The sequence below is a fragment of the Schistocerca americana genome, chromosome 1 (assembly GCF_021461395.2).
Source record: "Schistocerca americana isolate TAMUIC-IGC-003095 chromosome 1, iqSchAmer2.1, whole genome shotgun sequence".
NCBI lineage: Eukaryota > Metazoa > Arthropoda > Insecta > Orthoptera > Acrididae > Schistocerca > Schistocerca americana.
Window position 1 is genome coordinate 1,106,389,691 of NC_060119.1, and position 26,389 is coordinate 1,106,416,079.

Here is a 26,389-nt window from a genome sequence, read left to right on the forward strand (position 1 = left end):
GCCAATAAAATGCAGCCTTTGGTTAGCCATCCCAACAACGTATTCTATGTGCTCTTTCCAATTTAAGTTGTTCATAATTGTAATACCTAGGTATTTAGTTGAATTTACAGCTTTTAGATTAGACTGACTTATCGTGTAACCGAAGTTTAAAAAGTTCATTTTAGCACTCATGTGGATGACATCACACTTTTCGTTCTTTAGTGTCAACTACCACTTATCGCGCGATTCAGATATTTTTTCTAAATCAGTTTGCAGTTTGTTTTCATTTTCTGATGACTTTATTAATCGATAAACAACAGCATCATCTGCAAACAACCTAAGACGGCCGCTCAGATTGTCTCCCAAATTGTTTATATAGATAAGGAACAGCAAAGGGCCTATAACACTACCTTGGGGAACACCTGAAATCACTTCTGTTTTACTCGATGACTTTCCATCAATTACTACAAACTGTGACCTCTCTGACGGGAAATAGCAAATCCAATCACATAACTGAGACGATATTCCATACGCATGCAATTTTACTATGAGCCGCTTGTGCGGTACAGTGTCAAAAGCCTTCCGGAAATCCAGGAATATGGAATTGATCTGAAATCCCTTGTCAATAGCACTTCATGTGAAAAAAAAGCTAGTTGTGTTTCACAGGAACGATGTTTACTAAACCCATGTTGACTGTGTGTCAATAGACCGTTTCCTTCGAGGTAATTCATAATGATCGAACACAATTTATGTTCTAAATTCCTGCTGCATATCGACGGTAACGATATGGACCTGTAATTTAGTGGATTACTCCTACTACCTTTCTTGAATATTGGTGTGACCTGTGCAACTTTCCAGTCTTTGGGTACGGATCTTTCGTCGAGTGAACGGTTGTATATGAATGTTAAGTATGGAGCTAATGCATCAGCATACTCCGAAAGGAACCTAACTGGTATACAGTCTGAACCAGAAAACTTGCTTTTATTAATTGATGTGAGTTGCTTCACTACTCCAAGGATATTTACTTCTACTTTCCTCATGATGGCAGCTGTTCTCAATCCGAATTCTGGAATATTTACTTCGTCTTCGTTAGTGAAGGGATTTCGGAAGGTTGTGTTTAGTAAATCTACTCTAGCAGCACTGTCTTCGATAGTATCTCCATTGTTATCACACAGAGAAGGCATCGATTGTTTCTGGCCGCTAACATACTCCACATACGACCAGAATCTCTTTGGATTTTCTACCAGGTTTCGAGACAAAGTTTCCTTGTTGAAACCGTTATAGGTGTCTCGCATTGAACTCCGCGCTAAGTTTTGAGCTTCTGTAAAGGATTTCCAATCTTGGGGATTTTGCACCTGTTTAAATTTGGCATGTTTGTTTCATTGTTTCTGCAACATTGTTCTCACCCGTTTTGTGTACCAAGGAGGATCAGCTCCGTCGTTTGTTAGTTTATTTGGTATAAACCTCTAAATTGCTGCCGATACTATTTCTTTGAATTTAGGCCACATCTGGTCTACACGTATATTATTAATTTGGAATGAGTGGAGATTGTCTCTCAGGAAGGCATCAACTGATTTTTTATCTGCTTTTTTGAATAGGTATATTTTTCGCTTATTTTTCGAGGACTTGGGGATTACAATATTCAGTCTCGCTACGACAAGCCTGTGTTCACCAATTCCTACATCGGTATAGATGCTGATTATTAACTCAGGATTATTTGATGCTAAGAGGTCAAGTGTGTTTTCACAACCGTTTACTATTCGCATGGGCTCATGAACTAACTGCTCGAAATAATTCGGAGAACACGTTTAGCACAATTTCGGATGATATTTTATGCGTACCTCCAGGATTAAACATGTATTTTCGCAAACATATAGAGGGTAAATTAAAGACACCACCACCTATTATCGTATGAGTCGAGTGAACTGGGAGGTCGGTAAAAGGACCCAATTATCATTTTAATTCGGTTGCCAACAACGACCTCTGCCCATACTAACTCACAGGAAGTATGTACTTCAATTTCGCGACAAGTTAAACTACTTCTAACAGCAACAAACACCCCACCACCAACCGTGTTTAGCCTATCTTTTTGGAACACTGTTTTTTAGCCATTTTTCAGTGCCTATAACAATTTTAGCATCAGTGCTTTCTATTAGCACTTGGAGCTCTGGTACTTTCCCAACAAAACTACGGCAATTTGCAAATATTATACCAATGGTTCCTGTATCTATGTTCTTCCTGTGTTGTCGTACGTGGCTTGCAAAAAGTCTGAGGTTATTTTTAATATTGTCTGCAAGCTCATTAATGTACAACAAAAGTAGCAAGGATTCCAATGAATTTCCTTGGGGAGCGGGGGGTGGGGGTGGGAGGGGGGGGGGGGAGGGGGCAGGGTGTGGCGGGAGGGAGCAGGGCGGACGGGGGGGGGGGGGGGGGGGGGGGGGGGAGAGCGAGGCAGGGTGTGGTGGGGGGGAGCGACGCGGGGCCCGGGGGGGGGGGGGGGGGGAGGAGAGCGACGCGGGGGGAGAGAGCGAGGGGGGGGAGAGAGCGAGCCAGGGGGGTGAGAGAGAGAGCCCGGGGGGGGGCGAGGCGGAGAGGGGGGAGGGGGGTAGAGCGAGGCGGAGGGGGGGTGGAGCGAGGCGGGGCGGGGGGTGGGGCGAGGCGGAGAGGGGGGAGGAGCGAGGCGGGGCGGGGGGTGGAGCGAGGCGGGGCGGGGGGTGGAGCGAGGCGGGGCGGGGGGTGGAGCGAGGCGGGGCGGGGGGTGGAGCGAGGCGGGGCGGGGGGTGGAGCGAGGCGGGGCGGGGGGTGGAGCGAGGCGGGGCGGGGGGTGGAGCGAGGCAGGGCGGGGGGTAGAGCGAGGCAGGGCGGGGGGTAGAGCGAGGCAGGGCGGGGGGTAGAGCGAGGCAGGGCGGGGGGTAGAGCGAGGCAGGGCGGGGGGTAGAGCGAGGCAGGGCGGGGGGTAGAGCGAGGCAGGGCGGGGGGTAGAGCGAGGCAGGGCGGGGGGTAGAGCGAGGCAGGGCGGGGGGTAGAGCGAGGCAGGGCGGGGGGTAGAGCGAGGCAGGGCGGGGGGTAGAGCGAGGCAGGGCGGGGGGTAGAGCGAGGCAGGGCGGGGGGTAGAGCGAGGGGCGGGGTAGAGCGAGGGGCGGGGTAGAGCGAGGGGCGGGGTAGAGCGAGGGGCGGGGTAGAGCGAGGGGCGGGGTAGAGCGAGGGGCGGGGTAGAGCGAGGGGCGGGGTAGAGCGAGGGGCGGGGTAGAGCGAGGGGCGGGGTAGAGCGAGGGGCGGGGTAGAGTGATCCACCCTTCCTTTTTAACCTGACATATGTTTCTCTCCTCCCGAATGAAAGAAGTATTAGTTCCCAAAGGTAGATAGCGTACCTTTTTTCTTTTATGTATCAGCAGCACAAAAATTTTTCTTGCTGAAGATAACCAAGGAACAGTATTTCTGTCTCATATTTATTAGCTTCCTTCACTGAATTTTACCTTTGATATAATTCATTTACTTAGTACGTTGTGTTCACTGTGGTAAGGGACTTTTAACTCGCTTTATATGGATTTTTGTATAGCAAATGTTACCAAAAGTAACAGCTGACCAGTCACAACACATTTTCTGACATGTTGGTTGGCTGGTTGATTGATTGGGCAGTAAGGAACTAAACAGCTAGGTCATCAGCTCTCAGTCAAGATTTTGTTCATCAGGAGCCACAACTGCCCCAGGATGAGGAAAGTATGTATGAGAGGTAAAAGTGAGGCACTGAAGGCTATACTGATGCCAGAGAAGTTAAAGTGTACAGATTGGACTGATAACGTAGTTCAGAGCAAACAAGCGGTCTCCCAGACCAAGAGAAACGCTAGCCGGATCCAACTCCCGAATATCTTCTAATCATGAGATGCAGAACAATAACAGGGAAAATGCTAAAAATATAACTGACATCATGTGGACCGCCAATAATAAAAGAAGATGAGAGAAATTGTTAAGGCTAAACACAAGCAGCCCCCGGGAGTCTACATGTGAAGGGGGCAGACCTTCCCACAGCTGTCCCACCCTGAGTCGTCATAAGCAAAATGTTAAAGACTAATCAACAGAGCACTGCTACATAAACGGGAAACAGGACGTGGCAGAGGCAGCAGGCAAAGGGGGGCAGGGGTTTGGGATCCGCCTGCCGCAGCATTTGGCAGGAGATACCCCAACCGACCCCCCCCCCCCCCCCCCCCCCCCCCCCCAAAGGTAGTGTGTAACATTATATCTGAGAATAAAAACAACTGTCATGAAGAAAACGGAGTATCAGTTCAATTGTCCATGAGTCATTCACCAACATGAGAGGCAAAGAATTCAGAAGACCATGAATAGCATGGGTAGCCAAATGGAGGGCGTCATTCTACCAGGATATGAGCAGCTATTAGTAAGGCTCCACAAACTACAACATGGAGGGTGGCTCGTTACATAAAATAAAACTATGGGTCAGTCTGGTACGACTGGTGTAGAGGAGACACTAAAAAGGAACAAAAGAAGACAAGAAAACAACAGAGAAACACTAGAACAGAAGAGAGCAAAACAAGAAAGCAGATTACAGATGCTGGCCGACCACAAGAATAAAAAGGAAAAGCCAGCCACTCTGCAACACATTAAAACCTCCACCCTAAAAGCACTAGGGTGGAGGGCACAGAGGGACATAGGACGTGCACTAAAACTTAGACCAAATGATAAAACCCACCCTCACAAATTAGCGGAAATGAGTCTGGTAACCCAAGATTTCGTCGCTGGGCAGTCAAAGTGTGACAGTGCACCACAATATGGGCCAATGTCAACTAGGCGCCACACTGACAGTGAGGCGGGTCTTCACGGCACAAGAGGTAACCGTGGGTCGCCCAAGTGTGGCCAATGAAGAGCCGATAGAGGACAAAATGTAGTCTCCTTAATGACACACAATTTGTTGTGCATACTGTTATACCATTCCACCTTCCAAAGCCGAAAAACCCTGCGGCACAAGTCAGAACGCAGGTCAGGTTCAGAGGTGGCCCATCTCCAGAAATGGATTCCGCATAGTCAGTCTGGCCAGCCTGTCAGCAAGTTCGTTGCCTGGGATGCTGACGTGTCCTGGAGTCCACACAAACACCACCAAATGACGGGACCAGTCCAGGGCATAGATGGACTCCTGAATGAATGCCACCAAAGGATGGCGAGGGTAGCACTGGTCGAAAGCTTGTAGGCTGCTCAAGGAGTCAGTACACAGAAGAAACAATTCCTCGGGGCATGATTGGATATACTGAAGTGCACAAGATATGGCCACCAGCTCTGCAGTGAATACACTGCAGCCATCGGGCAAGGAATGCTGTTCAATATGGTCTCTGTGGACGAAGGCGAAGCCAACATTACCATCAGCCATCGAGCCGTCGGTGTAAACCACTTCAGAGCCCCGGAACACTTCAAGAATCGAAAGGAAGTGACATTGGAGAGCCGCAGGGTTAACGGAGTCCTTAGGGCCACATGAAAGGTCCAGGCTAAGCTTCAGCCTACAGCTACACCACGGAGGTGTACGTGAATGGACCTCGAGGAGAGGTGGTGAAGGGAAGGACTCTACTTAAACAGAAGCGATTGAATGCGAACCACAATCGTTAGCCCTGACCTGGGCCACCTATGCAGGAAATGAACCACCTTGGTTGGGAAAAGAAGACGGTGATTAGGATGTTCAGGAGAGCTATGAATGTGTGCAACATAACTGGCAAGCAGTTGTGCACATGTGATCTTCAATGGAGGGACTCCAGTTTCCACCAGCACGTTTGTCACTGGACTCGTTCTAAGAGTTCCTGTTGCTAGTCGAACTCCGTAATGGAGCAATGGGTCCAGCAAACGCGATGCTGAGGGCACCGTCGAACCATAAATCACATTCCCATAGTCAACGTGGGATTGAACAAGGGTTCTGTAGACCTGCAGCATCGTGGAGCGATCTGCGCCCCAGTCTGTGTTGCTCAGGCAGCGGAGGGCATTGAGGTGCTGCCAACACTTCCGTTTAAGCTGACGAAGATGAGGAAGCCATGTCAAATGAGCATTGAAAACCAGACCTACGAATCAATATGTCTACACTACAGTGAGTGGATCGTCATTAAGGTGAAGTGTTGGTTCCAGATGAATGGTACAACGCCAACAGAAATGCATGACACACACGTCTTCATGGCGGAAAACTTGAAGCCATGGGCTACAGCCCATGACTGCGCCTTGTGGATGGCTCCCTGTAGGTGATGCCCAGCAACAACAGTACTGGAGCAGCAGTACGAAATGCAGAAGTCTTCTGCGTACAGAGAAGGTGAGACGGAGGGACCGACAGCTGCTGCTAGACCATTAATGGCCACTAAAAGTATAAAGACACTCAATACTGGGCCCTGGGGGACTCCATTCTCCTGGATATGTATGGAACTATGGGAGGCACCAACTTGGACACAGAAAGTATGGAGTGACAGGAAGTTTCGGATAAAAATCGGGAGCAGGTCCTGGAGACGCCACTCATACAATGTGGCAAGGATATGATGTCGTCAGGTCGTGTCATAGGCTTTACATAAGGCAAACGAGACTGCAACCAGGTGGTGGCGTCTGGAAAAGGCTGTTCGGATGGCAGACTCGAGAGACACAAGATATAAGTGGTAGAGCGACCCTGGCAGAACCCATTCTGACGTGGAGCCAGTAGGCCACATGACTCCAAGACCCAAACCAACCGCTGATACACCATACATTCCAGCGGCTTATCCCTCCACCTCCCCAAACTTGTCCTCTAAATGCTCAACAAAACACTGAGGCTTCATCGTCATGAAAGATTCCCCGTCAGCTCTCAAACATACAAGGTGTTGAATTGAACTCCTGAACGCTTAGAGACTGCTGGTGTTTCACCACTAGCAAGAGATGATGGACTAAGCTTCATTGCGTGTCACGTGTCATCCGACCTGATGCCACCCACTCTGACCAGGGGCCCTCCCCACAGGCGCCACCCAGTCGCAGCACAGGTCACCTGGCATGATGGCCTTTGCCAGGAGTCCCGATGCCCCAGGGGGATGGGCATTTACCCCTTGGCAATAGTGGGGAGTTAACGGCACAGGCATCAGCAGAGCGATCCCGGTGTGGTTAGGGGGCTACAACCCACAGGGTACATGGTGGCCCCACCACAATGGACTGGCTACTGTGCTGGTTATCAGGTGCAAAGAAGTCCACGGTCTTCGTCAATGCAGAAAGCGATACTGCATAGTGCAAGGTGGAAAACTCACCCAGAAAGGTGTCCTTGCCCAAGAGATGGAGAATGAGTGAGACTGAAATGTGACGACGAGAAAGTGGGCTAAAGATCTCAATGCACAATGGACACGATGCACCATGTAAGGCGCCCTTCCCCTATTGGCTCGCTCTTTGCGAAAATTTTGAAGAATGGAGGTCAAACCCTACAGGGAGGGGACCATCACATAAAGACCGAAACGTGTGAAACTCCTTTTAGTCGCCTCTTATGACAGGCAGGAAAACCTCGGGCCTATTCTAAGCCCCAGACCTGCAAGGAGGTGGGGGGGGGGGGGGCGGGGGGTGAAAGGGTAAATAATTGTTTCTCAAGCGAATTGGACAGCCAGTTCATTCCCTGGGATACCAAAATGACTAGGGGACCCAGAGGAAGACAACTGATTAAGTTCAGAGAGGAAATGAATAGCAGATATCGCAGGAAGACGAGAATAACACTTGTCAATGGCCTGGAGACTATTCATTTAGTCATCTGTGCCAGACACTTAAGTGTGATTTGCAGAGTATCCCTGTAGATCAAAATGCGGCCAACAGGCACGTGTTTAATGAAATGGAGTGCTCTGTTAATGGCCATCAGCTCAACTGTAAAAATAAATACGTTTTTACAGCAATGAGTGGTGTTCCTGACCAGTATGTGATGCAAAAGTTTGACCTGTCCTACCATGGCTTTAGAGCTGTCAGTGTAAAAGACAATAACACCCCGATAGTACTGAAGAACTAAAAGGAACAGACACCGAAAAATCATGGTATGACTGAGACTATAGATCCTGGAAGTAAGTAGGTCCTCATTCAAGGCCTGGGTACCTGGGTACTAACTGAGTGGGAGTGGGAGTGGAGTGGAGTGGAGTGGAGTGGAGTGGAGTGGAGGGAGGGAGGGAGGGAGGGTGCGTATGGAGTACATTCCAAGGATGTGTAAGTGACCAAGGTGTTGTACTGTTAGAACTGAAGAGGGAAGATCATGCTTCAGCAAGGAGAGTGTGTATGGAGCTGGTCTAGTACGAGTCGGTGGAAACCTGGCAACCACTCTGCAAGCAGGATGGATCTAGAGCCCAGTAGATACGAAGGAGAGTAGCATGATCTGTGTCCCAAGAGGTGTGGGCAAGAAAGCAGAGCACATTAACATTTCACATGCAGCTAGTCTTTAGTTGACGAGTATGGGGCAGCTGAATTGGTTTCTTGTCAAACAAGAGTCGCAAAAATCGGGACTGTGTGACAAAATCCAAGTGCTGTGTCAAGTGTCAAGATGGAAAGTGGAGCGATGACAAAAATGAACAATCCAGTTTTTGCTGGAGACAATTGGAAACTATGGAAAAGGGTCCAAGCAGAGGCCCATCAGATGGGTCCCAGGAGCTGGCGTTCAGCCAAAGCTAGAGCAGAAGCTGTACCCAACGTACAAGTCGTCGTCATACAGTGCAGGTGTCACTAGCCCATTAATGGTGATGAGGAAGAGTGTGACTCTCAGCATGGAGCTACGCAAGATGCTCTTCTCTTGGGCTTTCAGAGAGCTGGGTGAAGAACCAACTTGAACCCATAACAACTGGAAGGATAAGAAGTGACAAAATTTGACAGGGTGCCTCAAAAGCCCCAGTCACAGGAGGTAAGAAAGATGTGATCGTGGCAGGTGGCATCGTATGCCTTATGCAGGTCAAAACAGACTGCTATGAGGTGTTGACGTTTCCCATTTCCGCCTAACCAGATGGTAAGTTCTGAATCGCCCCTCCTGGAAAACACACTGATAGGAGGGCAGTGATGAACATGGGGACAGATGAAGAGTGGGCAGCCCTTGGACCCACAGTCTGACATTCATTCAGCCACTGGCTGGCATCAAGTCTATGATCCATGGGTTTCCAGAGAGAGGGTTCAAAGATAGAGCCCTGTCATTGGTGGACACTGGAGGAGGAACCTGTTTGTCATATCAGCAGGATATATGGGTTCGTATTTTTTATGTGCCTCAGTATATAATAGGCAGGCAATAGATTTACATTCCTGTTTTTTTATTTTCTTTCTTGAAGACTGGGCAAACTAGTGAACGTAGAGGATGGTGTTCCATGCAACAGAAACACAGAGGTGGTTGTTCCAAAGGGCTGCCTTCATGGAGTGATTGTCCAGTTACCATATTTTGGGTCCACCATGCTGCAGGATGACATATGACTAAAGTGCTAGCATCAGAAGCATCTCATGGATGATGAGATGAAAGGTTTCATGTCGTAGCTGTAAATACTGACTTAACTTTTTCTGGGAGGATATTTCCTTCAAAGTCTAACATACACATTCCTGGATCTGTTCAGTTATCCTCAGGACATTTTTGGACGTGTCAGACAATTTGTACACCTCACTGCACAAGATTAGCCCATAACTCCCTGTCAGTTTGGAGTGTAAGGTCTCTGCGACGGACAATTCCTTGGATCATATTCAAAGTTTTATGTGAGGCAATGGCCACAGGTTTGTCACTCAGGCATTTACAAGCCGGAAGAGCTGTAGGTTGTGCAGCATAGGAGGATTTAATCAATAGCGATCCAGTGAGCATTTATCCCAATGAATCAACACCTCCAAATTTATCTTCGGTATGTTCCACACAAAATAATGGTTTTGTCACAGTAAAAGTATTTCTATCAATTATAAGCATTGGACAAATTATTTTGCTCACATACATCTGGCTTGTCCCTCTTCTTATGGGGTAAACAGGGCAGTGAAAGCAGTAGGGTTATAACTGTCTGCACTGAAATTTCTAGAGCTATCTGATGAGACAACTGGATCAGAATGGCCACTGTTTTGGCTAATTTAATACGTTCGACCTGCGAAACATGCACCCTAATGCCACCCAATCTGATCAAGGGCTCTCCACATGGGTGCCACTTAGCCGCAAAGGCCACTTGGCACAATGGCTGTTGCCGGGATTCCTGATGTCCCAGGAAGACAAGTATCTACACCTTTCCAAGTCTGGAGAGTTGCCAGCTCAGGCATCAACAGTATGATCACTGTGTTGTCAGGGGGCTCAACTCACAATATACATAAAAATCCCACCATCTCAAATTTGCTACCACATGGGCTTTGAAGCACATACAAGAGCCTACGTAGGTACTGGATACAGATGACCTTTAACACTGAATGCAGTAGGCAATATTTAAGGCATTCTTCCCAGTCGGCCCACACTACAGAAAAAATTTGGAAAATGAAGATCAAACCCAAAAGGGGTCCAAAAATTACTTCAGCCAAAAGGTGATGAACGAGTGAATACTCTGAGAAAAGATAGCAGAACCTAGAAAATAGCCGGGGCTACATCAAAGACTATCACCATGAAAATAAGGGTAAGAGAAGGACGCACAGTCAGATATGAGAGACTGTTGGAAAGGAAAGCTATAGCTTGGAGCCCAGTGCTCACCACGCACACACTCACTGAAGATTCACGAGTAGGTACAGGAAAAATTCGCGGTTTGTGATAAATCTGAAATAGATGCAAATTCTTCCTCAAAATGCAAAATTACTTAATAGATGCTATTTCATACCAAATTGTATCCAGATGAACTATTTTAACACAGATATTTTGAAATAGCTTCATTTTCTGTGTATAATTTTCGAAAATGTAAACAATTTTCAATGACTGGTATCGTACATCATCCGGTGACACCAAATTTGGAAAGGTAATGAGTGTAAGAACCCATTTCCAAATTAAACATCCACGGTCGCAATGTCGTACCAATGCTCCCAATGCTCTGGTTTCATACCAAATGAGGACTATTGAATGGTCTATTTAAAACACATGTTGCATCATGCAATGTAGTACTTAACCATCGGACCTAGTATTTTATAACAAAGAAACACATACATTTGCTTGTTAGCTGTAGTTCAAAAGATGGCATAACATGGACACTTTTAACATGGCAAATTAGGTGGTTGGTATTTAAACTGTGACTGCATCAAATACTTCGAGGTTGGGGCTGAACTACATTATTAAAGATACTTTGCCATCCTCAACAAGCAATTGTGCAGTAGCCATGCCCAAATGCTTCATGTTGTACATTGCTCATTGTTTTCTCATCTTATTTTGAAATGAGTGAAGAGACTAAATCTGGTTCAGGACAGATTTCAATTACGACTCACAGGACACCAGAAGAGATTGATTATTCAAGTGACAAACTGTCAGATATTCTTTCGCAAAACGAGGGAGTAGGCTGCGATGCAGAGGCAGAACTTATTCCCTGCACTGCTTCCCACACTTCTAGTGGTCGAAATTCTAGTTTGTTTACACTTGTGGCCATGTGCCACTACAGCCTTTAGTGCTCGCACTCTGCTCTGAAGCGACTGGAAAAAGTAATGTTTTTCGACTGGGCTGTAATTCTTTCCCTAATGTTATGATAGAGTTACTTTTACTTCTACTTCCCTGCGAAGTAGCCTTGTCAGTTCAATGTGAAATACTGTCAAGCATGGGTCGCGCACAGTTATGAATGCCCACAAAAGGTCGAAATTAATAGTCTTCAGATTTTGTTATCATCGAATTGGACGGGAAAATACAAATAATGCCCAGAAACGCCTTAAATTGGAGATGCATTCAAGTTCACCAGTGGGAAAATGCTACTGCTCTTCGACAGAACATTCATTTTTGAAAGCTTAAATACAGCCAAACAAAGAAAAGATAGGCCATTTCCAAAGAAAAGGGCATTGAAATTTTTGCAAAGGCAAATATTGCTGTCAGAAATTTACCAGTCGGCTCTTTTTTAACAGCTAATTTGTTCGTTTTCACTCACACAGAGTGACAACCTTTTAATTTGTGTGTCTACTCATTTACAAAGAAAAAAAATACCTGTGAATTTAGACAAAAAGACACTAATTATGATGTGAATTTTTGCCAAAAACAGATGCTAAATTTTCCGGTCCCTAGTCATGAGTCTCCTGAGGGATCTGATGTATTGGTACAAGATACTAAGTTTATGTTTTTAAGAACATGTTAATTAGAATGTTAACAAAGTACAATTGTCAAATGGTCAAGGGCGGCCTAATGTACAGGCCACAAATCTGCAAGTTAGAGAAATTATAAGCTCTGAATATTACTCAACTAGCTTTGTATCATTTAACACAATTGGTTAGTTGGATAGATAAAAAAAACCTACTCACCAAGCGGTGGCAGAACGCACAGATAAAAGATTATAATTAGGCAAGCTTTCAGAGCCAGTGGCTCAGTCTTCAGGTTGAAGGGTAGAAGGGAAAGGAAGAGGTGTTTCCCCTTCAACCCTTCTGACAGAAGAAGAAGCCACTGGCTCCGAGAGCTTGCCTAATTGTAATCTTTTATGTGTGTGTTCTGCCACTGCATGGTGAGTAGATTTTTTTTATCTATCCAATTACCTTATTTTGTCAAGAATTTGTGTCATTTAAGCATCTTACGTTACACAGAAAATTGGAACAGCACAGTTCACAATAACAGTTTTTCTTCTCTTACCTTACGGCGGTCATTACTCTGACTAGTTCGTTTGCCATCTGAACATGTACAGGAACATGGAGATTCATCATTCACACTGTCACCATTATCCTCCGAATCACACTAAAAAGAATCACAAGCACTGTTTCATTTAAAACAAATACAAATCTATGTTAGAAATTTTTTAAAAATATTTGAAAAATACTCATTCAAGAAGTTTGGATATTATGGTTCCTTACCTCACATGTATCCTTCCCTTCTAGTCCTGCTCTTCTTTCTTTCTTCTTCTTCCTTTTCAACTTTTTATGCTCTCGCCTCTGCTGTTTCGCAATCTCTTCTTTTGTTATTTGTTCGTACAGCAGTTCTAGTTGCGACATGCCCCGTTTGACATCAACAGCCATCTAGAATTAAATAGGGAAGCATAAGACACTGTTATAGCATAGACAAAACAAGAATTTTAAGTATCTTTTTGGCAATGATGAGCACATAGCAATTTTGAGAAAGTATTAACCACAGGAATTGATATCAGCATTACAGCAAACACTGTAACTGACCGAATTTCATTATGGGTTGTGGACTTCAGTTGTCATTCAATAACACAAAGAAACATTTAAGACATATGCAAGAAAGGACAATATAACTCTCAAATATGTGGAAAAATAAACAAGGCAGATTAAGTCTTAAGTTTCACTTCCGATTTTTGGACTGTAATTCACAGTAGACTAGATAACTTGGCACATGGTAGTGGGGGTTTTTCCAGGGGGTTAATGAATCCAGTATTGGAAATAATTTTCTTTTTCTTGATCTACCTGCAAGCTTTGAACAAATTTTGTGAGAAGTTTCAAATCTTCAAAAGCAAATTTGTTTCACCCTTCAAAAATAATGATTAATAGACGATTACAACATAAATTACACATTTAATTTTCATTCTCTGCCACTTTCACAACAAAGTTATGCCCATTTTGATGTGCCAGTATACCTAACAGAAATAATAATAATAATAATAATAATAATAATAATAAAACAAATATAAGACATTGACACCTTTCAAATAGACTGTTTCTTTCTCATTGGAGAAGGGGGTAGCAGGAAGATGAAGAAGACTGGGTACAGATATCTAAGCATAGAAGTCAATCAAATCCTTACGTTAAAAAAAAAAAATTACACAAAACACATCTGCAGTAAGAATGGAACATATAGACGCAACTATAACACTATAGTGCGTTTAAAATTAGTTGCAACTTTTGACAGTTCAGTGCAGAAAGAGTGGATGGAAGCGCTGTTGCCAGCTTGAGCTGGGCGCGTCAGCAGCTGTCTGCGTGAACAGCAAGCCGCACTAGCTGGCCGATCTGCAATCTTTATCGAAATGACTGCAAGGAAACTATCAACTAAGAAATCTGATTCTCACATATCTTGTAGGTTAATTCGTTAGCTTCATGATGAACTGCATACCACTTCACTGATGCTCATAGTGATTGTGATATTTTGATATTACTGCAAGAAATTCTTAAAGTTTGCAGTGAAAAATAAGGGTTGCTATAAATTTCCGTTTTGTACGTGTTAGGTCATATGTTGCCTATATGAAATGTAGAAACATACTGAATTGTTATTTAAACTTGGAGGGATCTGTCTGCAGTCTCAAGAAAATGGAATGTATGTAAACCAATCCATCATGAAAGCACGCGCCAACGAAAAAGCCAGAAAGAAATAGTCATAAATTCCACATATCAAATAAACTGTCTGAGGTATCAAAATAAGATTTTGGCAAATTATAGCACACAATGGGCAGAGTATTTTGCCATATGATTAATATGCGAAACTTTCACATCTGCCATGATAATCAAGCAACTACAGATTTTTTCGGTGAAAGAATGTAATTTTTAAGGACCATCAATAGCTGCTGAAACAAGAACTGCTGTGGGTTTTGTGACACTATAAGTGAAGTTACGCGTTTATTTTATTCTGAGAATGGTCTGTTTCATAAACTATTGACCTGACTTGCCCTCAGTTACTAGTTTATTAGCACACTATTTCATGATTCTGTCACAATTTCAACTGTGTCAGAATGTTAGTGAGATGAATATTTGTAAACTATGCTCTGTCTTGAGAAAAGCAGCAGATTTTAACATGGCAACAAGAGAAGTTACGTATTACTCAAAACACATCATAGTCATTCGTGAATCCATTGCTCCTCAACTACCTTCTTGGTATGGCTGACAACTCGAGACCCGTCCTGTGGTGCAACGTTTCAAATGGCTTCTTTTTTCAGCATTTGGCATCACTGGGCATATTCTCAGTTGGTTTTAAATTAGTGTGTAATGGACGAAGCTTGATTAAACTATCTCAGCCAGTTTGTCGACCTGGTACTGTTGGGTTTCTAGCTTGTACAGCACTTCAAGTACCATTAACTTCGCCTTATACACGCTACGTTTGACTTTATCCAGTGGCTTGTACAGCACTTTAAGTTTCATTAACTTCGCCTTATACACGCAATGTTCGACTTTATCCAGTGGAACATTTCTTTGTACCCTGAGCCAAACATCCGCTTTCATCCACTGCATTGTTTATCCATCACAACAGAGTGGTATGGCGCAATGTCCGTTATTATTGCTGAATTCGGAGGAATATTTTGCAGCCATTCAATGTATTCCTGAACGTCCACTTTCATTGTGAATCTTGTGTTTACACAAAACACTTATTCACAATACCTGATGATGGCATAACACTTCAGCACCAGAGTATACTACGCTCCAATGAGAGATGATGAACGTAGATGCATCTATTGTGTGACAGTAATGTTTATCCATGGTGTGGCAACAGACGTGCTTTACCAACTGAAGTGCTGGCATCATGGTAGGAATAGCCTGCTTGCCACTGGTGCTACCTGGGCATCAGCGTCCCGTCCCAGCCCCTGAGAAAAACGTCAAAAGTCGCAACTAGTTTTAAACGCACTATAGTAAAACTAACACGTGTCAGCAAATGAGAAAGGAAGAAACTGTGCAATGGAAAAGCTCTTCTTTTTTTATATAAAATTCTTGTTACATGGCTATTGACATCGAATGTGCCCTTCCTTCCTCAGACTTTTGTGGTCACTTGCTTTATTACCTGGAGGCAATTTATCAAATTCTTCAACCAACTGCTGTTTGACTGACAATCTGACATTTCATCTGCACAAGTAGCTGACATTCTTAAAGAATTATCTTCTACCACTTTTTTTTGTGGCTTGAGTTGGACAAAAGATGAGTTTGCTGGTGAGGGTTTCGTGCAGTCATGTTAGTATTCTGCAAGGGCCTTTCTCTGATGAATACCAGTGTGCTTCCCCACTTTCTGCTTGCAGTGGGAGGCTGAAAGTTGAGCAAAGTGGAACATTGTGTAAAATTTTTAGAAACTGAATTTCTTTATGTAAAAAGGAATTATTGTACCTGATTTGTTCCATGAAGCCATCAAGATCTACAAGCACAACAACAAAATCAATAAGAAGAATGAAAGCCTCAAGCTAAGTGACTGATTGCAGGCAGCATGTGGGAAGGCAAACACTGACAATGAGAATGGAAAGGCCCTCAAACAATGCCATTGCAATTACATACTAGGTCCTCACCCAAATTTGACTTCTGTCCTACAGAGGCAATGGAGTATAATTCTTTGAGAACTTCAGCCAGTCAAGCTAGTGAACTAACAGATTCTCTATCGAACGGCTGTTGGTACACAAAACCAAAACAGATACCTCCTGGTAATATGCCAGCTTTTGTTGTCTTTTCGTGTTTCTTTAACTGCTGATTAGTCATTCCTGTTTCAGGACTTTTTTTTAAATATCCTGAAACTTAATTTCCATTTGTCAACCTCTGGACACTTCTTTCCTCGTATTTGCATTTTGACAACTACACCCTAATCAGAGTCTATTGACAGAATTTTAGCGACAGTTGTGGATGTCTTGCGACGAGTATATCGACAGAATATCTCCATAGCCAATTGAATGCATTATTGCCTCATTAAAGAGAAGAAATTTATGTGGTGTAACCACTGGCTTTTGTTTTCTCACGATAGATGTCTAGTTTATCGAATGCTATACAACTCTTGTTCTTAATTACACTACTATAAGCCAAAAAAGAAATCAGTTTACTTTTATAAATTAATCTCAATGCCCATAAAAGCCTGCATGTAATCCTGATACTGTTAAGACTACTGAGGATGAAGCATTAATATATCTTGTACATGACATCTGCCAATACTCGTGACATTATTTCACAATTTTAATGCTTGAAATATTTTTAATAGTAATATTAATCTGCATGAAATATTTTTAATAGTAATATTAATCTATATCCTTTACAATATTTTATTATTGTCCTTGTAGTTTAGGATATTCATTTTTCTTGCCATGAAAGAATATTCTTCACTTACCATTAGTGAACATGTTTTGCCACAGTGATTTTCTACCTACCAATTTATTTGCTCTTCCTCTTGCTTTATAACTACTTCAAAATTTTCTTCCATAATGATTTAATTTATTTTTCTGGATTTCATCTGGTGCAACAAACCATGTTTAACATTTATATGATGATACCAATTTAACTCACAAGCAGCATTACCAATTAAAACTGATCGTACGCTCAGGACCAAATTAATTAGAGAGACTGTATATCGGGAAGCATGAGATTCCATCTGAGAGACAAATTAAATAAGTTAATGTTACTGGATGTGGGATGCAACAATATCATGAGAAGGAAAGCTGCTACTCACCCTATAGCGGAGATGCTGAGTTGCAGATAGGCACAACAAAAAGATTTTCAGACTTAGAGCTTTAGGCCAATGGCCTTTGTCAACAATAGACACACAAACACATACTCACACAAATGCAACTCGCACACAACTGCATTATGCTACTCAGGCAACTGAAACCACACCACGAGCAGCAGCACCAGTGCATGATGGGAGTGCTAACTGGGGAAAGGAGGAGGCTGGGGCGGGAAGGGGGAGGGATAGTATGGTGGGGATGGCAGACAGTGAAGTGCTGCAGGTTGGGCGGCGGGCAGGGGAGAGATGGGGAGGGGGGAGGAAGTTTTTTTGTTGTGCCTATCTGTGACTCAGCATTACCACTGTATGGTGAGCAGCAACTTTCCTTCTCATAATATTGTTACATTCTTTCCTGGATTTCCCATTATTTCCATTGTTTGATTTTTGCATGTGGGATGTCTTAGACCATATACTTGTCATTCATGTAACAGATCAGTGCAAGATGTGCATTTCACTGCAGACTGCTCACATGCATTCTGCAAGATCTTGTAGTCACATCGTTCTTCACAGTGTCAAGGTTATAGTGTGACTGTCATTCTGGGGAAAAGCTTTGCTGTCACTGAACTGCCAGGCAACAATATATACATCACTGAAGTTGCCAATGGCTATTATGATTTGTAACAGCAGGTAGCACAATGCAGCAAATCACTTGCGAAGTCAATGTTGAACAAATACAGCCAGTGAGCTGCCATACAATCCCAAATCACCACCTCACTTTAGGGACTGCCTCCACATGTGTAACATTACTTTCCACACATCAGAAGGCATCCAGGGTAGCAAGGCAGAAGAGCACAATCACTGGACATTTTAAAGAGTTGAAAAAGGTGGGTTGAACTCACAAGTCATAGAATGCATTGGTACATACCAATGACAGAGTATGAAAATCACACTTGGTAATGACTCTCACATCCCAACAGGAAACTATTCAGGCAGGTGATGAAATTAATCTCTTATGGGAGATGTTTACATAGGTTGAAAAGAAGGCCCCGATGTTAGCCAGAGTATCTCACTGGTGAACAACACGCAACCTTACCATCATGTGCATCTCCTCTTTTAAACTACAGAACCCCTGCAGGCAAACTCTACAACTAATTACCATATTGCTCCTGAATTTTGTCAGAATATGTGAGGAACTCTCCTGAGATGTGGAGATACTCATGTGCCCTCATGGCCATTTGGTATCAATGTTACTCACAAATCTATTACAGCACTGAGAGAAATAAGATTTTTGAAATTTTTGAAAACATAGCCAGTGATCTTAAAAGCAGTTAAAATTACAATTTAAAACAGTCTTGATCGTAATCTTGTTAAAACATTTTTTTATTGGAGTGAGTGACCAGTTCCGACTCTATGAAAGAGTCAGCTTCAGACTCTAGAGCGGTTGATGGACACTGCTGGATGAGTTCCGCTGACTCTCGACGCTCGTGTAACTGCTCAACACATGAGCGTCGAGGGTCGGCGGAACTCATCTAGCAGTGTCCATCAACCGCTCAGGAGTCTGAAGCTGACTCTCTCACAGAGTCGAAACCGGTCACTCACTCCAATAAAAAAATATTTTAACAAGATTACGATCAAGACTTTTTTAAATTTTAATTTTAACTGAGAAAAATGTGCTTGTGTTTTTACTCAATGTCCACAAGTTTCAGGTGGTAGCTGTGTGGTCAGCTCAGGATGATCTGGAACGTTAACAGTGTCCTATGGAGTCCATTCCAGCTGCAGTCAATGTGACATGGGGCATTACAAACTACTATGTAAAATCAAACAATGGAAAGTCCAGGATGGGATAACAACAGTATTATGAAAAGGGTAGATTGCTGCTCGCTATATAGAGGAGATTCTGAGTAACAATCTAGCCTTTTCAAATTACTATGTAAGTGTGTATTTCAGTTTCTTGCACATATATTGCCCCTGTATTCTTTGCACGAACAGATTCTCAGAATTTTAAAAGCAGTCCTTATGATGATGTCCAATGCTCCTGTAAGTGTCTTATAATGGTTTGTTTTAAAATTCTGACAACAAACAATGCTTCTGTAAGAGTTTTATACTCAGTTGGTCGATTGTCTTTATAACTGTCCCATGACAACCAGGCAGATCAGACTAACTTCAGATACAGTCATTCTTATTTGTGCCATCTTTACTTGGCTCAGTTATTACCATTTGATATGGATCCTAAACAGAATAGGAAATAATCGAGGAAGGGCTGTTTAGCTTCTCTTTTTCAGATTATATACACCACCTCACAGTAAGAGGTATGTTAGAAAACTGAAAATTCCTGCCAGTTTAAAACGGTGTGCTGGACTGGAACTCAAACCCAGAACCTTGCTTTTCATGGGCAGTGCACTACATCTCATACCAGCATACATTATGCTAATAGGAAATACAAGTTCAAAAATGACAAACCATCTACTGTCCTATCTGCCACACAATGGATTCACTGCACTGGCTCTTTCTACATTCCTATGATCTAATCCAAAGCAACCATACAGAAACTCAGCCAGTGTACGTGGACATTCCAAGTTTTTCTGAGGACCTCTTGCCAAGAAAAGAAAACAATATAGCTAATTGTAATTGTCATTTGCAGAAACATAAATAGCAACAAGAACTCACAAGAATAAAGACAGAACAAGAGGTGAGTGAACACTCATTTGTCCTTTCCTGCAGATGACAGGTTAATGAATGAGGTTCCGCCTACTTTGTTCAACAAAATCGCTCTGTGGTGAGTAAAATTTGAGATTTAAATACAAGTAAACACAGGCAAGGTGGACAAACCTCAAAACTCCTGTAGAGAGCTTCGACAGCCACACCAGCGAGCACCTGGCAGGTGCACTCCTCTTCCCTCATGCGCAGGTGGATTCGGTACAGCCTCTCATATACACACAGGCCGAGACACGTCAGTACCTCCTCCTGAGCTATTTCTAATGTTTTTGCATGCCTCTCCCTTCGACTAAAAGCACAAATTAGAAAGAAATTCTCTGGTAAATATCACAGTCAAATGCACAAATATTTGAAAATATAGAACATAAATTTGCAATAACTGACAACGATAGTAAGCCGAATTATACACATTCAATTTGGAAGTTCAAATCACATTGCAGTTTCTCATATCTTTTCATTATTAGAGCAACATATGACAATCAACAGAAGAAAAGGTGTTGTTTGTGAATAATGTACCATCAATCAGCTACATCAAGAAAACTTCAGAAATAATGCTACACAGACACAAGAAATTGGCATGGCATGGCATGGTATGGTATCTACAATGTTCCTTTCACCAGCAAATACCCATATCTTCACTGAATGTTTAAAAAATGCTTTTTAGATATTAGTGTAAAATTTCTCCTTAGTAACAAGGCACATGAAATTTGTAAGGATTAAAAAATAAACCAGAAAAATATGACTAGACAAACAAGTTTGATTGCACGTCCACTTCCATAGCTAAGTGGTCAGAGTAGACGGCTGCCATGTGAAGGACCTGGGTTTGATTCGTTGATGGGAAGACTAGTATGGAGTGCACGATACCAACCGAGGGGCTACTTGAATGAGAAGAAGCACCTCCAAGGTTCAGAAAGTTGGCAAAACAGCTGGGAAAGTGGTGTGCTGACCACACACCCCTCCACATCGCATCTGCATGGCACCGCAAAGCAGAGTACACGGCATCCAGTCGATATCCATTACGCATTCATGGTGTGTGTGTGTGTGTGTGTGTGTGTGTGTGTGTGTGTGTGTGCTAATTCTGATAAACACATCTTTGGCCAAAATCTTACTTGTTTGACAGTCTTTTTGTTGTGCCTATCTGCACCTCGACATCACCACTATATGTGGTGTTTTCAAAAAGTAAGGTGACTATAGTTTTATTAAAAAAAAATTTATTTATTCAACAATATTCATGTTTTTCCCTACAAAGTAATCCCCCTCAGATACAATACACTTGTGCCTACGCTTCTTCCAATCCTTGAAGCACTTTTCAAAAGCAATTTCTGGTACAGCCTTGAGTACTTCCAGCGATGCAGTTTTTATTTCCTCAGTCATTGAAAATCTTCGTCCTTTCATAGGTCTCTTCAGTTTGGGAATAGGAAAAGTCACAGAGGGCCAAATCTGGTGAATGGTGGTTGAGGCATGATTTTCGTGTCGTTTTTGACCAAAAAAATCTCTCACAAGAAACAATTAATGAGCAGGTGCATTGTCGTGATGCAAAAGCCATGAATTGTTTTTCCACAATTTCGGACTTTTTTACGTACTGTTTCTTGCATACGGAGCATAATGTCAAGTAATACTTCTTATTGACTGTACAACCTTGAGACAAAAATTCATGATGCACTACACCACGGTAATTGAAAAAGAAAACTTTGACATTTGATCGAACTTGGCGTGCTTTTTTCAGTCTCGGCTCTCCAGGATGCTTCCATTAGGATGACTGGGCTTTGGTTTCAACATCATAACTGTAAACCAATGTTTCGTCATCAGTTATGACCCTTTTGAGCAAATCAGGATCATCATTGGCGTCATTCAAGAGCTCTTGAGTGATGCTCATGCAACGGTTCTTCTGATCAAAGTTGAGAAGTTTTGGAACAAACTTTGATGACACGTCTTATGCCAAAAACGTCAAAAAATCTCATTACCCAAGCTGACCGATATGCCAACATCCCCAGCAACTCCTCTTATGGTAATTCGACGATTTTCAAAAACAGTTTTCTTCACAGCTTCGACATTGTATCATCTGTTGCTGATTTGCTGAGGTGTCCTGAGCGAGGTTCCTAATTGATCTTGGAAGAGCCTGTACCACTTGTAAACTTAGAATAGACTCACTGTGTGCCACTGTCAACATTTCAACTGTTTTAGAGCACTTGTTTCCATTTTTCACACAAAATTTGATGCAAATTCTTTGCTCAAATTTTTATAATGATCAAAAATTGCCGAGCACACTAAAACGTGTCTAACCTTTCTATCTGTCAAAAACAAACCAAGTATGCTGTACGCTTGAAACTGCAAACATATGTTCAGGACATTTGTACCAACATAACAAACAAACAAAAAAATAAATAAATCAATCAATAATCTCTTATACATTGCCCGTGCAATTTGAAAAGTCACCTTACTTTCTGAACAGCCCTCGTACGGTGAGTATCAACTGTACGGTGAGTAGCAACTGTCCTTTTCATACTACTGTCATTAGTGAACATGGCATATATTGCAGGGAGAGTTCCCACCTGCACAGTTCCTTCACAGGCAGAAATTACCCTCTACACCTTGCACAGAGATCTCCCGTGCCTTATCCCTCCGGTCACCATACTATCTTCCAAAGCCTCACCGTCTGGTCATAGAGAAGCATTCCCCTCATGACTCAGTACCACCCAGGATTGGAGCAACTCAATCACATATTGCGCTAGAGTTTCCATTACCTGTCGTAGAGCCTGCCTACTGTCCTTCCCACTGGTATAGAGCCACCCATAATATCCTCGTCCGCTCCTGCTCAAACACTGGTCACAACCCTTTGCCTCGTGACTCTTATCCCTATAACAGACCTAGATGCATACATCATCCTCCTTCCACCACCATCACCACCACCTACTCCGGCCCGGTCACAAGCATCACCTATCCCATCAAAGACAGGGCTACCTGTGAAACCAGTCATGTGGTCTACAAGCTAAGCTGCAACCACTGTGCTGTGTTCTATGTGGGCATGACAACCAACAAGCTGCTTATCCGCATGAATGGCCACCAACAGACTGTGACTAAGGGACAGCTGAACCATACAATTGCTGAACACACTGCCCAACAAAACATTCTTCACTCCAATGACAGCTTCACAGTCTGTGCCATCCGTATCCTTCTCACCAACATCAGCTTTTCTGAGCTGCAAAGGTGGGAACTCTCTCTGCAATCTGCAATATATCCTAAACTCCTCAATAATACTGTGCAACCTGTGTGTCCTTTCACTTTATTGTGATGATTATTTGTCCCTACATAGGTGGGAGTAAACAAAATATCTTAGAATTTGATGGGGAAAGTGGGTGATTGAAATTCTGTGAAAAGATTATGTCGCAACAATAAATGATTTTATTTTAACTAATGCCACCAAAACATGCTTGCATATTCATGAGCCTCTCTTCTCTGTTTCATGATATTACAAAACAAGCTACCCATTCCTTCAACTTTCTCAAAGTTTTCCATCTATCCAATTAGATAAGGATACCATACTGCACGACAATACTCCAGAACAGGAGGAGCAAGCGTAGTAGATTTGTTGCGTCATGTAAGTGTTCTATCAATAAAATGCTGTCTTTGATCTGCCTTTCCTACAAGTTTCATTTTCTCTATTGTTTTCAATTTAAAGTATTACCAATTTCATGCCTTCTGGAAACCTGGAATCAACTTTACATCCTCTGTCAATAGCATCTTTACTTTGTGCGAATAAAGAGCCAGTTGTGTTTCACAAAAGTATTTGTTGAGCCCGTGATGGTTGTGTGTCAACAGATCATTTTCTACGAGATATTTCATAATGTTGGAACACTGAATATGTTCAAAATTCCTGCTACAAATCCCATCTATAATATGGATCTATAATTCAGATGATTACTTCTATTTTCTGTCTTAGTGTTGATACAAACTATGCAATTTTCCAGCCTTCAGATATGGATATTTTGTCAAGTAAGCAGCTGTATATGATTGCTAAAAATAGAGGTATTTCACCAGGATACTCCAACAGGGACCTAAGTGGTATACAGTCTGCACCAGAAGGCTCACCAGCTTTGGACTCTATCTACATCTACATCGATACTCTGCAAGTCACCGTACGTTGCGTGGTGGAGGGTACCCAGTACCACTACTTGTCATTTCGTTTCCTATTCCTCTCACAAATAGAGCGAGGGAAAAACAACTGTCAATATCTCTCTGTAGCAGCCCTAACTACTCGTAACTTATCTTCATGGTCCTTATGCACAATGTGTGTTGGTGGCAGTAGAATCATTCAGTAGTCAGCTTCAAATGCTCATTCTCTAAATTTTCTCAATAGTGTTTCTTTGAAAAGAATGTCGCCTTCCTTCACGAATTCCCATTTGAGTTCCCGAAGCATCTCCACAACATTATGTGTTGTTCGAACCTACCAATAACAAATCTAGCTGCCTACCTCTGAATTGCTTCAATGTCTTCCTTTAATCCGACCTGGTACCAACCCCAAAAACTCAACCAGTACTCAATAATAGGTTGCACCAGTGTCCTACATGTGGTCTCGTTTATAGGTGAACCACTCTTTCCTAAAATTCTCCCAATAAACTGAAGTCGACCACTTGCCTTATCTTCCACAGTTCTCACATGCTTGTTCCACCTCATATCGATGGGCATGCGATGTTATGCCCAGATATTTAAACGATTTGACTGTGTCAAGCAGGACACTAGCAATACTGTATCCAAACATTACAGGTCTGATATTCTTACTCATCCGCATTAACTTACATTTTTCCATGTTTAGGGCTAGCTGCAATTCATCACATCAACTAGAAATTTTGTCTTAAGTCATCTCTTATCTTCCTACAGATACTCAACTTCAACATCTTACCATAGACCCCAGCATCATTCGCAAACAACCACAGATTACTGCCCACCCTGTCAGCAAATCATTTATATACATACTGAACAGCAGCAGTCCTATCACAGCTCCTTGGGGCACTATGGATGATACCCTTGATTCTGATGAACACTCGCCATCAAGGACAACATTCTGGGTTCCATTATGTAAGAAGCCTTTGAGCCACACACATATCTTTGAACTTATTCCATATGCTCATATCTTCGTTAACAGCCTGCAATGCTTTCCGGAAATCTAGAAATATGGAATCTGCCTGTTACCCTTCATCCATGGTTCTCAGCATATTGTGAAAAAAGGGCAAGCTGGGTTTTGCACGAGCGATGCTTTCTAAAACCACACTGATTCATGCACGTAAACTTCTCAGTGTCAAGGAAGTTTATTATATTCAAACTGAGAATATGTTCCAAGATTCTGCAAGAAACAGACGTTAGGGATATTGGTCTGTAACTTTGTGGGTCTGTTCTTTTACCTTTCTTATTGGAGTCACCTGCACTCTTTTCCAGTCGCTTGGGACTTTGTGCTGGGTGAGAGATTCACGATAATTGCAAGAAAGGTAAGAGGCCAATGCTCATGCCTTTGTTAACCATGTGAAGTGTGGCACCATGTCAAACGCTTTCTGGAAATCTAGAAATATGGAATCTGCCTGTTGCCCTTCACTCATAGTTCTAACCCTGTTGTTAATACTGTATTTTTGCCAAAACAGGTATGAGTAGTGTGTTATCAGCTTAACTCAGAATCTTGATGACTTCTCTATTAAGTAAACCGATTCAAACTGAGAAGTTGCCCCAGCAAGGAGTTTAGAGTTTATTTGTTTCCCATTTTGGAATTTGGGAATGTGTACAAGGGTAAAGTCAATGGGATGTAAGTCTAATTGCAGTATCTCTCTCTCTCTCTCTCTCAAAAACAAGGGATGCAGTTTTTTTTGGATTCATGGGACCAATATCCCTTGGAGAAAAAACGCGAGGCTCAGACCGAACAATATGCCTTTGCCTTTTACCACAAACGGCAGAATAGGCTTCATCATTAAATAGGTTACCTTTTTTGTTTTACAATAGGATTCTTACAGAAAAATCAGACTACTTCTACATGTGTATTCTTAAAACTTAAAAACTGAATGACAAGGATGATAATGGAAATTATCTGTGAACCCGAACAGCAAGTGCCTTAATCAGTTTATGGAAATCACAGAAATGAAGATGACCAGAAAGCGTTTTCAGACCCAGTCGTCTTGAATGTGAGACCGATGCCTTACCAACTGCAACTGTTCACAAGATAATAGATAAACAGAGCACACCATAAGTCTAGAACAGTTATATTAGATCATCCTCTGTCAGTACTGGAATGTGACTATACCA

The 26,389-nt window shown here is 42.7% G+C and overlaps 1 protein-coding gene across 1 annotated transcript in view; it reads right to left on the minus strand.

The window, feature by feature from the left end:
• The window catches only part of LOC124550727 (gametogenetin-binding protein 2-like), a 122,888-nt gene that overhangs the window by 62,816 nt on the left and 33,683 nt on the right, over positions 1 to 26,389 (minus strand). Inside the window, exons 6-8 of the mRNA XM_047125450.1 lie at positions 20,219 to 20,393; positions 12,895 to 13,056; positions 12,677 to 12,778 (exon numbers count right to left, since the gene is read on the minus strand). Of these exons, the coding sequence (XP_046981406.1) occupies positions 12,677 to 12,778; positions 12,895 to 13,056; positions 20,219 to 20,393 (439 nt within the window). The remainder of the gene's footprint in view (positions 1 to 12,676; positions 12,779 to 12,894; positions 13,057 to 20,218; positions 20,394 to 26,389) is intronic.